General features: G+C 43.1%; 1 protein-coding gene across 1 annotated transcript; it reads right to left on the bottom strand.

Annotated features, from left to right (window-relative positions):
* Positions 1-2,399: 2,399 nt before the first annotated feature.
* Positions 2,400-6,318, bottom strand: LOC148525190 (uncharacterized). The gene is made up of 6 exons (XM_088471136.1): positions 6,247-6,318; positions 4,569-4,652; positions 4,043-4,124; positions 3,671-3,740; positions 3,268-3,406; positions 2,400-2,423 (listed from the first exon to the last, which is right to left on the bottom strand). The coding sequence occupies exons 1-6, from the start codon at positions 6,316-6,318 to the stop codon at positions 2,400-2,402; spliced, it is 471 nt and encodes a 156-aa protein (XP_088327262.1).
* Between the last annotated feature and the right edge of the window lie 8,081 nt (positions 6,319-14,399).

Genomic DNA, 14,399 nt, shown 5'->3' with positions numbered 1-14,399 from the left:
ATAGCTTCAATCTAAAACATTATAATGAATGACTAGATGTATATTATATATTATTGTAATACATCGGTTTTTGGGTTTTCATGCTTACGTTCACTCTTCTTAGTGTTATATATTTAGCTTATCTCACGGACCTGTCCACTGCTGGACACAATTAATATAACACTGCCAATTATTTTTATTTCATTTACAATTATAATGGCCTATGTTTCTGCAAGGAAACTTATTTTTCCTTGCTCCAAATTGTGTATAAATTATGATACATGAGGAGTAATATGAGACGTAAATGTCAGTGTAATAAGAATTACATTGGTATGACAAAGAGATGTATAAATAAATACTAGGACATAAGGAAAGTGTAAGTAGCCACAATAACACTGAAAGCACTTACCTTAGATATTGCCAGGTGTTGTCTTGGCATAGGGACCACGTTGGGCAATTTATGCCGCAAACCCCTAAAAAGAGGAAACAGACACCATTATCCCAAAACGACTCCATGAGAACATCAATCATACAAGCTTCCGAGGCTGATTCACTTCAGTGGGACTTTGGGCCTGATTCACCTTGGATCGCAGTTGCTAACTTGTGTGCAATTCTGTAGGCAGGTTTTAGGTGAATGTATGGAAATGCTGCATTCGCAATACTTGTCATATGGCTTACATGCACACGCCCTCTGCCTACGCTCACATTCATTACACCGCCCAAACCAGGCCAAACATCGGACACGTCGAAGGACATCGTACCCACACCCAGCATTGCGGCAGGTCAGACCTTACTCACAAATTGCTAACTTTCCGGGTCACCTGGAAAGCTCAGGTTAATTTATGCACACCCATGCAACGGTGTTCAAATGCACAGGCATGCCTGCGTTTCCCCGATCACCCCCCGTCACCACCCCCAAATGCTCTTTGCTGTCAATCAATCTGCTAATGCCCTGCGTGGAGTCCGTGGTGTCCATGCGTTCACAATGGCGAGTTTACGCGCCGCGATGCATATGCATGCCCAGTACATAACAATCTACCAATGGCGTACACATTAGCAACTGCAATCCAATTGAATCAGGTCCATTGTACTTCTCATTTTATACTCATCAATTTTTCTATATTAGTATACAGAAAAATAAATATATATTACGATGACATTTAAGTAAAATATAATAAGCTCTATGATAGTTACTGAGATGCAATAATTATTATATGAATGGAATCCATAACTACATATTATGGTATATGAATAATATTTAAATAAAACTAGCTAAAATATTTAAAACTAATCTATTCACATCTATAAATTACATCTTCATTATGCAAAATTTCTATCCATAAATCAGATTGTTACATATTGTTCATGAAATATCAGCACAAAGTACGTACGTGCATCTCATAAGAACAATATCCCTGGTACTGAGCCTGTTGTCCTTCCAGTCCGGCCCTATGGAAAATAATACAGAAACACTACAGTTACAGCATACATTGTGCATCAGTTAGTCAATGGATTATAGTTTAAAAGTATAAACCACTAGTTGTTTCTATTGTTCTCAGGTCAGTCACTTCCTTTGCCTAATCTGGGTTGGGTATGGCATGCCGGCGGTCAGGATCCCCAGCGGTCAAAATCCTGATGCTGGCATCCCGATAGGGTTAGGATACCGATACCTGTCGGTAGGTATCCCAACCCTCCCCCTCTCTTTAACCCAACCATAAACCTCCCTCCCTGTTTCCTGAGCCTAAACTCCCCCCAGTGCCTAAACCTAACCTCCCCCTCCCCACACCCTAAACATAACCCTCCCCCCTTAGTGCTGAAACCTTCCCTTAGTGCTTAACCCTAAAACCTAACCCTCCCCCTAACCCCGCTACACACCTTAGGGATGCCAGTGGTTGGGATGCCGGAGCAGGGATTCTGACAGGTGTCGGGATTCCGGCATCGGTATTCTAAGTGCTGGCGTCCAATGTGTCGGGATACTGACCGTATCCCGCCTAATCTGCATTCCAGTTCTATGCAATATACACCACTCAATTACAGCATACCCCAAGGCAGCCTTTTTATTTCTTTAAATATATTTTCTTATTAATCCCTTAACCACTGAAGGTTTTTTATTTCAGAAAATGAAGAATAGTACCATACATAAAATATTGCACAGCTGTAAAGACCAGCATATATACACACGTTACAACCATACCAGCATGCGGGGTAACTACAATCTGCATTGCTGTGATAAGCTGTGATGTAGATTGTTAGTGCACAACTATGATAAACTGACCCCTCAAACTTTAATGACATGGTACAAGAATACCTGGAGGACGAGTCTCAGCTGAACATTGGTTGCTCTGGCGCCTTCAGGGATCTTGTGGGCCAGACTCAGATGGTGCGCCTTCACCTGCAGGAGGAAGGGTGACAGCAGAGAGTTAGTTATTGGGCACCGGCACACTCTAGTAACAAGAATAACCAGAATACAATGGTGGAGTATTCCCTAAAGGGGATGTAGTTATGATGGGGAGGAAGTGGGAAGGGTAACTACTCTCATATCCTCAAAGGCAGTATAAATTAAATATAAATGAATGGTCATATTTTATTATAAGAATAGCTTCACTCTAAAATACTACAGTGGATGACTAGATATATTATATATAATTGGAATATAATATGTTTTACTAGTTTTATCAGAAGGTTTTTCATGACTTTGTTCACATTTCTCAAGCTGGGTACACACTAGACGATTTATTCAACGATTTGCCAGATTTCCGACAGATCATAACGACAAATTGTTCTAATCGTCCTGTGTGTATGCACTATGCCCGGTCCCGAAGGGTCGTCTGTCGGATCCTCAGATCTTCCATACATGCTGCTCAGTCTGAGGATCTGACTGATGACCCCATGCATTTAAATGCGGTTGCTCACCATATCGTGTGGTGTGTATGGACTGCAAGATATATCATTCCCCTGGCTTTAATGTTATAACTTTAGCTTATCTTATTGACTTGTCCACTGCCAATTATCTTTATTTCATTTACAATTATAATGGACTATGTTTCTGCAAGATTATTTGTATTACAAGAAACCTATTTTTCCTTTCTCCATATTGTATATAATTTATGATACACGAGGAGTAATATAAGTTGTAAATGTCACTATATTAAGCATTACATTGCTATGACAAAGAGATGTATAAATGCTAGGACATAAGTAAAGTGTAAGTGGCCACAATGAAACTGAAATACTTACTTCAGGTACTGCCAGGTGTTTTCTTGGCATAGGGACCACGGCCTCAGGTACTGCCAGTTGTTTTCTTGGCATGAGGACCACGGCCTCAGGTACTGTCAGTTGTTTTCTTGGCCTAGGGACCACAGCCTGAGGTACTGCCAGGTGATTTCTTGGCATAGGGACCACAGGGGGCAGTTTATGCAGTGAAGCCCTAAAAAGAGAAATCAGACAACATTTGCACCTAAAGGACTCCATGAGAATGCAACAATAGCTAAGGTTAGTAAAATATAATAATGTACCTATAGCTACATATTATGGTGTATTATAATTAACATTTAAATAGTAATAGCTAAAAAAATACTTCATAATAATCTATTCTTATCTATAAATTATAGTAATTTTCATCACTTTACATTTCTATACATAAATCACATTGTTACTTATTGTTCATGTGATATCTGCACAAAGTACTTACTCAGAGCGTCTCATAGGACCAGTGTTACTGGAACTGGGTGCTTTGTCCTTATGGTCCTTATGGGCTGGCTCTATGGAAGAGAATATAGAAATAGTACAGTTACTACTATGTCTGGTATATGTTTTGCTTCAGTTAGTCAATTGTTTGGAAGTGTAAACCCCTATTTGTTCCTATTGTTCCTGGGTGAGTTGCTTCCTTTGCTTAATCTGTAACTGTAAAGACCAGCATATGTATACACCTCCCAACCACCCAGCATGGTAACTTGTGGGGTAACTATAATCTGTATAGCTGTGATAAGTGGTGATGCAGACTGTTAGTGCACAACTATGATAAACCGACCCCCAATATTTTCATTACAAGAAACAAGAATACCTGGAATATGAGGGTCTTTCGGCTGCACTTTTCTTGTAGCCTCAGGGATTTTGTGGGGGGCACAAACACAGCTCCTCTCCACCTGCAGGAGGAAGGGTAAACAGCAGAGAGTAAGTTACTGGCCACGGGCACACTCAGAGAAAATAGGGAGACAAGAGATTATGGATGGGTAACCTACGTGTCCTAACACTGGGGCCTATTCATCAACTGATAACTGGCCTGGTAACTATGAAGAAATGCTAGTTTCCATATATTTAGGTTACCGGGCTATTCATCATCAGGGGTCCCAAACGGACCACCTGATATTCAGCAAACTCTGAAAATTGAAAGTTTTTAGAGTTTGCTTCCGAGAACAAGCACCATCTTTCACTGTTTGGAATTGGCTGATTATCAAGGGGATCCTATCGGACCCCTGATGATGAATGGCCTGGTAATTTAAATATGCAGAAACTCTGCATGGTTACCGGGTCATGTATTGTTTGATGAATAGGTCCCTTAAACTTTTAATTACATGGTACAAGAATACCTGGGGGACGAGTCTAAGCTGAATATTGATTTTTCTGGCACCCTCAGGGATCTTGTGGGCCAGACTCAGATGGTGCGCCTTCACCTGCAGGAGGAAGGGAGGACAGCAGAGAGTTAGTTACTGGGCACCGGCACACTCAGAGAAAACAGAGAGACAGGAGATTACGGATGGGTCCTCACACAGACATGTAATACCACAGATGTAGCTTTTATAACTGATTGAGCCTGTAGTAGATATTTTTAACATATTTTAATTGGCAGATGAATTTCTAATAGAATTTCAGTATTTAATTCTATACTACAATGGATGACTAGATATAATATATATAATTGGAATAATTTTTTGTACTAGTTTTATCTGGAGGATTTTCATGCCTTTGTTCACATTTCTTAGTTTTATATATTTAGCTTATCTTATTGTCCGTGATTCAATTCAGCGTGCTGTTGAGTTGGAGAATGGCGGTTCTTGCGGTGTTTAGTCGCAATAACTGGCATTCTTGGACTACAGTGCCAGCCAAAATTCTGTTAGCGCACTTTTGTTGGGTTTCTCCTTGCACCACCAGGAGGGTGCAAGAAGAAATCCTTTAGTCGGGCCAAACATCAGGCTGAATTGATTAGCTTTGGGAGCTCCCTCCCAGGGCTATTCATCATCACTTGATGATGTAAATCGTGGCCATGGACTTGTTCACTACCAATTATTTGGATTTCATTTACAACATATAAGATGTAAATGTCAGTGTAATAAGCATTACATTGTATTACAAAGAGATATATAAATACTAGGACATAAGGAAAAGGTAAGTAACCACAATGATACTGAAAGCACTTACCTCAGGTATCGCCAGGTGTTTTCTTGGCATAGGGGCCACAGATTCAGGTACTGCCAGGTGTTTTCTTGGCATATGGACCACGGCCTCAAGTACAGCCAGTTGTTTTCTTGGCATATGGACCAAGGCCTCAGGTATTGCCAGGTGTTTTTTTGGCATAGGGACCACGGCCACAGGTACTGCCATGTGTTTTTTTGTCATAGGGATCATGACCTCAGTTATTGCCAGCTGTTTTTTTGGCATAGGGACCATGACCTCAGTTATTGCCAGCTGTTTTTTTGGCATAGGGACCACGGCCTCAGGTACTGCCAGGTGTATTTTTGGCCTGAGGACCACGGCCTCGGGTACTGCCAGGTCTTTTCTTGGCATAGGGACCACGGTCTCAGGTACTGCCAGGTCTTTTCTTGGCATAGGGACCACGGCTTCAGGTACTGCCAGGTCTTTTCTTGGCATAGAGACCATGGCCTCAGGTACTGCTAGGTGTTTATTTGGCATAGGGAGCACAGCCTCAGGTACTGCCAGGTGTTTTCTTGGCATGGGAACCATGGCCTCTGGTACTGCCAGGTGTTTTTTTTGCATAGGGACCATGGCCTCAGGTACTGCCAGGTGATTTTTTGACATAGGGACCACAGCCTCTGGTTCTGCCAGGTGTTTTCTTGGCATAGGGACCACGGCCTCAGGTACTGCCAGATCTTTTCTTGGCATATGGACCAAGGCCTCAGGTATTGCCAGGTGTTTTTTTGGCATAGGGACCACGGCCACAGGTACTGCCATGTGTTTTTTTGGCATAGGGATCATGACCTCAGTTATTGCCAGCTGTTTTTTTGGCATAGGGACCACGGCCTCAGGTACTGCCAGGTGTATTTTTGGCCTGAGGACCACGGCCTCGGGTACTGCCAGGTCTTTTCTTGGCATAAGAACCATGGTCTCAGGTACTACCAGGTCTTTTCTTGGCATAGGGACCATGGCTTCAGGTACTGCCAGGTGTTTTCTTGGCATGGGAACCACGGCCTCTGGTACTGCCAGGTGTTTTTTTTGCATAGGGACCACGGCCTCAGGTACTGCCAGCTGATTTTTTGACATAGGGACCACAGCCTCTGGTTCTGCCAGGTGTTTTCTTGGCATAGGGACCACGGCCTTAGGTACTGCCAGGTCTTTTCTTGGCATATGGAACACGGATGACAATTTAGGCAACAAAGCCCTAAAAAGAGAAAACAGATATATTTGCACCTAAAGGACTAGATGAGAATGTAACAATAGCTAAGGTTAGTATAATATAATAATGTACCCATAGCTACATATTATGGTGTATTGATTAACATTTATATAGTAATAGCTAGAAAACACTTTATCACAATCTATTCTTATCTATAAATGACACAAATTTTCATCATTTTACATTTAAATTCAAAATTCACATTGTTACTTATTGTTCATATAATATCTGCACAAAGTACATACACAGAACGTCTCATAGGACCAGTGTAACTGGAACTGGGGGCTTTGTACTTATGGTCCTCATGGGCAGGCTCTGTGGAAAAGAATATAGAAATAGTAAAGTTACTACAATGGGCGGGATGCAGCAATGTGAGAAATGCAGTCAAACCCCCAAAATGCGGATTTGATCGCATTTCTCATATGCACTTGGATGTGGTGGGTGATGCCATCTTCAGCCTATGGGTTTCTATTTGGAGAATGCTGTGAGAAGGATCCAATCAGATCCCTCCCAGCATCCCCAGCAGTGTGTGAGTCATTCTGCACATGCACAGAATGACACCAGAGGGACTTCTGGATCATAGACCCGGAAGTCTATCATCGCAAAGGGCAGCTCTTACCAAGAGAGCTGTCCTTTGTGGTTTTCTTCATGCATAACAGTGTAACTAATGCCAGCATGCATGCGAAGAGTGGCGGGATGCATTGTATCCCGAATGTGATGTTTCATGCATCCCACCCAATGTCTAGTATATGTTTTACTTAAGTGAGTCATTGGATTATAGTTTGGAAGTGTAAACCCCTATTTGTTCCTTTAATTCCTGGGTAAGGTGCTTCCTTTGCCTAATCTGTAACTGTAAAGACCAACATATGTACAAACCTCCCAACCACCCAGCATGGTAACTTGTGGTGTTACTACAATCTCTATTGCTGCGATAAGTGGTGATGCAGATTGTTAGTGCACAACTATGATAAACCAACTCCTCAATCTTTTCATTATAAGAAACAAGAATACCTGGAGGACGAGGGTCTTCCAGCTGCACTTTGCTTGTTCTTGGAGCCTCAGGGATTTTGTGGGGGGCACAAACACGGTTCCTCTCCACCTGCAGGGGGAAGGGTGACAGCATAGAGTTAGTTACTGGGCACCGGCACACTCAGAGAAAACAGGGAGACAAGAGATTATGGATGGGTAACCTATGTGTCCTCACACAGACATGTAATACCACAGGTGTAGCTTTTATCACTGATTGAGCTTTTATCACTGATTGAGCCTGTAGTAGATATTTTTATCATATTTAGTTGGTAGCTGAATTTCCAATAGAAAGTAAAAGATCACATTCCAACCAATCTTCTAATAAAACTGATTGTGAATGTTCATAATGTTTGTTTTATTTAATAATAAATCCTTTGTTCCACCACAGTTATACCCAGTAACATAGATAAATATGCTGTTACCCCTTGGGGGCTGCTCACCAGTGTTTTGATGTACTTGGCCTTGCTCCCGTAGGTGAGTGTGCTGCGAGAGTCTTCATAGGCAGCATCCGCAGGGCTGATGTGTGTGATCATCACCATTCTGCTCCTGCCACTCAGTGCGCCCTGTGATAGATAAAGCTCTGGTTATAGGGGAGATCACTGAGGAATCCTTACACATTGTAATGAGCAGTTTAAAGATCTACTACTATTGTTTTATGCTATGTTTGTGAGAAACAAATGATTGCACTAATTACTAATATCATGGTTGATTGCAGCTATTATCTGAGATAAAACAACAGAACAATGTGTTAGGAGCAATATTCCTGATGACTGGGGTTCAGGCATAGATGCTGTGGCCACATTCCCTGTACACAGGACCTCAGCATTTACAATGGGAATTGGCCACACCCCCATACACTTGACCACACTCCCCTTTAGTACCAGGGCATAATAAAGTCTCTTAATGGCCCTGTTTGATAACTCACATTCATATTCCTAAATGCTTATATCCCAAAAAGCTATCTAAGAAGTGACTAATGCTACTTATACATCAGTCATATAATGGGTGCAGCAGGGTATACGGTGCACATGTCCAGGGGTCTCACACCACACAATCTGCACCCATAACCTATACTTAACATTCTGCTAATGCCGCTGTAATCACCAATATAGTCACCGAGAAAGTGACATGGGTGCCATTTTTCCGAAGTCCTGCACATGCCCAGTAGAGAAAGCTCAGTGCCAGAGTATAATTAGTGCATGTGCCTATAAGAGAAGGTGGAGACCTGCATGGAGACTGTACACGGGACCTTCTCTCTTATCACTGTCCCTGACATCAGGTACAGCTGTATGGTCATATGTGTGTAGGAAATCTCATAGTAACTAATAACATACCTTTAGCAGCCAGGTCAGTTTGCTGTCCCGATAATTGATATGGCCGCCTGGTCTCTTACGTAGCGCTGTAATGCAGTTCCTTAGGGCCAGAAGGGAGCGGTTTATATAGCCACTTTCTTTCATGGTTTGGCCAGTGTTCTTAGTCTGATATAGAAACAGAGAAGATAATGAGAACACATCTGACTTCAGTCACAGTGTGGATGTGGTACAAACACATAAACTACTGTATGATAAAACTAATTACACAATTTACTTTAATTGTGTCCCAAAGCAGTGACTCCCATTCACCCTAGTTTTAGTTAGTGATATTGGTAGAAATGCTTTTCTTACTGCATGTAATTTAACCCAGTCTACTAAAGAAAACAAAATGTAACTCAGTTATTAGTATCATTAAATTAATGCTGGTTTATGTTATTAATTACCTTTATTATTATCTTTTGATAACCTTAGTCAAAATGTTCTATAATTTGTTATGGGTAAGGTCTAAGTGGGTTGATGGGGTCACTGAAATAAATGTATGTAACCAAGGGGGCGGTGGCCGGTAACGGATTGGGAATCACGGCTCTAAAGGGAGAAAGGCCATGCTTAGGGAGTACTACAAACACAAGAAAAAGGACTATAAACATGAAAGGCTCTGTTATAGCCCCCTAAAAAAGAGCTATTTTCACTATGAAAAGATGTAAAAACAAACTACAACGTTCACAATAGCTTTAATAAATGAAAACAGTATTTCATGCCACCTCAGAATACAGAACAAGGACTACCCTAGGACTACTTAGGTCCCTGATAATTATACACATAATGGATGTAATTTACGTTACACAGTGCAAGAGCAGCTTTGGTCTTGCCATGCGACTCAATTTTTGCGAGCAGGGTGATAACTAGCTATGGGCCACCAGTGTTGTACCACTGCCCTTGCTCCTGGCTAGCAGGGTGCCTGGAACCCTGCAGACAGGATTGCTGCTGCAGTACCTGCGGACGCTCCAGATGGGCACCCTGCACAGTATACGCAGCCCACCGTGCTTCCCGAGGACACCCGATCAGCACTGGACTTACCGGAGCTGCCAATCACTGCCTTTCTGACGTAATGATGTCATGTATGCGACATCATGGCATAGTGTGCTCAGGGGACGAAGCCGGCACAGAGCAAAATTATGCCCTGTTATGGCTCTGTGTGCAAGTGGAGCAAGATTTTCATCAGCGTTTAACTTTACCAAGCAAGGTGGCGGCATTTGCAGAGGAGCGGAAGAATATAAATGAAAAGGGGAGGAGTTGGGAGGAGTGAAGGTGTCCCTAGCATAATATGTATGGTGTTGGTGCACCACTGCTCCTCGACATACGGAGCAGAACTGGAACTAAATCTTGCATAGTGCACATCTGGTGATTGTTCTCTAGTTTGCAGAGCGTTTCCTCAGAGTGGATACTAAGCACACACCCAGGAGTGCTCTGGGTGGACTATCTGTGCTCACTGGTGCAAAATCAAAGACTAAGCTGCAAAGGGCCAGGGACTGATGTGACTGACAAATTTTCTCTCTGTAGAGTAGACAGTGATGACTAGTGGTGAAGCATGAACACTGCAGAAGGATAGCAAACTCTTACAAGATTTACCTCTTTGGCATTGCAGGGGACATACAAAGAAATGATAATATGTAAAACACAAGTGATACCTGGCATGCTCGCTCTGATCCCGCCAGGTCTACCATGTACAGCCGGCCCGTGCACACTCCATCATTGCTCGTCTGCTTTACGGTGACTTGTACAACAGCATGGGAGCGGGATGAGTTCTTATTGGCAGCTGTGGCTGCCTTAGAGCGGCGCTTATTCCCTTTCGTCAGTAATGTGATTGCCTGAAAAAGAAAGTAATATAGAAGATGCACCAACACTCTTGTGGTTACGCATGACAACTCATAAAGTTACACTTGCCCATTTGATATAGCTACAGCAGGGTCACTACACCAGCGATCACATAGTCATGGGCTCTGCTTATTCATTCACACATTAATAGGTTCTTTACAGACAGTAACCCTGATTATATTAGTCTGTACTTATATAACTTATTGTCATTTGTATCCCCCTTGTTCAGTGCTGCAGAACCCTTGTGGTGCCTTATAAATAAAAGATAGTAATAATAATATAGACAGGGATGACTAGTGGTGAAGCATGGACGCTGCATAAGGGTAGCACAGACTAATGATAGTCACCTCCTCAGGACTGCTGGGGAAGAACGCTGCAATCCCTTCTATCCTGGTGTTGCCATAGGGATCCTCTCTAAGCTTCAAACATCCAGAGGACGGTCTTAGTAGATCCCGAACGGTTTCATTGTAGACCTGAAAATGTAATAAAGGAATAATCACTCTCTGCAATACAAGGAATAATCACTGTCTGCAATACAAGCACAAGTGTGTAATCCACATTTACTCTCTGGAAAGGGCTTGGGTGACTTGTGGTTCTCCAGATGCTGCATATTATGAAGAAAGGTTTTTTGGGGCCAGTACATACATGGCAGGGGCCTATCTTAGCTTTCACCAGTTGCCATGCATGCTTACAGGCCCGGAGATTGATAGTTATGCCTGATTACACATGTAGGAGGATCATTTTCAGTTGGCTGCATATGTGCACAGAATGTATGTAAGGAGGACACCAGGGGCGTTTCTACAGAGGAAGGGGCCCATGTGCAGTCTCCGACACGGGCCCCCTACTCTCCCTCAAGCAGTTGGCAGCGCACTGAAAATGCATTGCGCATGCGCAAACGACGGGAAAATGGCTGTGGCATAGCGTGGGTCTCCGGAGAGTTAAGTATACTATGGGTGCAGAGTGTGCATTGCAGACCCCCCCTGGACCCAGGGGCCCGTGTGCCCCACACACCCTGCACCCATTATAGATACGCCCCTGGAGGACACACAAAAAAGCTTATTTCATGCATCTGTTGGGCCAGAATCATCTCAAGATGCATCCAGCTGAAATACAGCATTTGCTGCAGGTGTATGTCAGGTGTAATAAGTGTGTATAGCGCACAATAACACAGAGATGGTGTAGAGATGTGGATTAATATATTATAATTGATTAAAAAGTTGCATTACCCTATTTTTACATACTTAATATGTGCTTAAGTTGCATGTACCATATAGTGTACACAGATACAGTGATTGCAGATAAAATTAAATTATTTGAAATACTCTCTCCTTCTGCTTGTTCCCATCTTGCCCACTCCTCTATCTCTCACTCTCATCTATCACTGTCCCTTCTGCATTCAAGCTCCCCTTGCTTCCCCCATTCTTAAATGAACCTACCCTTGATCCTAGCACTCTCTCCAACTATGACCCATCTCTCTCATCCATTTTGCTTCCAAACTCCTGGAGTGTATAGTTTACAACTCCATTACCAGCTATATTTCCTCCCATTCACTGCATGACCCATTTCAGTCTGGCTTCCATACTCTCCACTCCACTGAAACTGCCCTGACGAAAGTCAGCAATGACCTCCTTGCTACCAAGTCCAAGGGCCATTACTCTCGGCTTCTTCTCAACCTCTCTGCTGCTTTTGACACTGTGGACCACCCTTTCCTCCTGCAAATCCTTCACTCCCTTGGTCTGTGTGACACTGCCCTCTCCTGGCTGTTCTCTTACCTCTTTGATTGCTCCTTCTCTGTCTCCTCTTATGACTCCACTTTCCCCCCAATTCCACTAACAGTAGGTGTCCCCCAAAGTTCTGTTCTTGGACTTCTCCTATTCTCCCTCTATATGTCTTTTTTAGGTGAGCTCATCTGCTGTTTTTGCCTCCAATATTAGCTCTATCCTGAAGATCCTCCGATCTACCTCTCCTCCCCTGACCTCTCCCCCTCTCTACTCACTCGTATCTCCAACTGTCTCTTTGCTATCTCTTCCTGGATGTTACAGCACTTTCTTAAACTTAATATGTCTAAGACTGAGCTGATCATTTTCCCACCCTCCCACATAACCACACTTCCCACAATTTCATTATCTATTGATAATGTTGTTTCTATTGTTCCCTCATTCAAAACTCAAATGAGATGATTGTGTCCTGCAGTAATCCAAGTAGAATCTATTAAGTAATGTGAATAGATTGCCATGACTCCATAAAGGGATGCTAATGAATCTACTACTATCAGCTGATGGGGTAGATACATCAGTCAATAAGATAGCACTGCTAACAGTTCCTGATCATCATTCTATATAGTTGCATCTGGCCCTCCAGCACCGGAGGAAATAGACACACATCCCAAAATCTGCCTAATCATCATGTCTAATTGTTCTGCAATTTACTTGGTCTACACATGCTCACCGCTGCCCGTAAATGCGTAGTATGTAAATGCATATCTTATGCAAAGCCCCCCCAGAGTTCCATCCACCTCTAAATAAAATAGAATATAAACCAAGCACATATTCCTCACATATTTACCTCAGCATAGGACACTGACACTGAGAACTTATTCTGCCCTCTCTGCACCTCGATGGTCTTATACATATCTTTCAGAGTGCGAAATATCACTCCGGGCTCATGGCCATTGCCCATCATTGTAAAGGTCTTCCCGGTGCCTGTTATAAATATAAAGGTATTAGGCATACACTCACTGACGTTACAAGAAACAATGGCAGATATGTAATTATACAATGTGTCATGTCAGTAATGAACAGTGATAGACATCATGTGACTAAGCCAATATTCATCAGGATGCTGCACATCAGGTCACTCTCCCAGGGATGTCACCGCTTGTTAGTGAATGGGTAGACTGTGCACTATTGTATATTTGTTCTGTCTATAAAACGCTGCCTCCACATTTGGTGATGGGTGCACCTATTCCCTGACCAGTGAGAGTTAGAAGTAGCGGTAACCATAGCCTATAACAAGTTGACAATGTAACTGCTAAAATGGAAACAGCGTGGTGGCACTGTCACTATGTCACAGCCGGCAGCTGCAGAGCTGTGGGATTCCCCTAAGGCAAGGATTGGGAAGATCCTGCCCGGGAGCCATATAAGGCCTTCAAAATCATTTGGTCTGGCCCTCTGAGCTTTTCTCTGCTAGCCTCATCTGGCTAGCAGGGTGCCTAGAATGGCACACGGCAGCCACAATCTATGCAGTAGTGCCGCCTGGAGCATCCTTAGGATGCTTCAGACTGTCACACCGCTGCCTTTAGAGCTCCCCGGAGCATCCTCAGGATGCTCCAGGCATTGCTGTAACCACCGGCTATTGTGGCCTGCCCTTGTGTGACATCACGCTGAGGGGGCGTAGTCTGCACCGGGCCCGCGAATAATGTTATATATAACAAAATGGCCCTCAGCAGAAAAAAGGTTCCCCACCCCTGCCCTAAGGCATTCTAGATGTCCTATGCATTTGTTTAGAATGCCTATGCCTAGGGCCAGCTCTAATTGCACAGCCTGTAAGGAAGCTACTAGCTCACAATTACT

Source organism: Taudactylus pleione, unplaced genomic scaffold (assembly GCF_031769625.1).
Source record: "Taudactylus pleione unplaced genomic scaffold, aTauple2 ptg000110l, whole genome shotgun sequence".
Taxonomy (NCBI): domain Eukaryota; kingdom Metazoa; phylum Chordata; class Amphibia; order Anura; family Myobatrachidae; genus Taudactylus; species Taudactylus pleione.
Note: the sequence above shows the minus strand (reverse complement) of the source record. Positions and strands in the feature narration are given on the sequence as shown.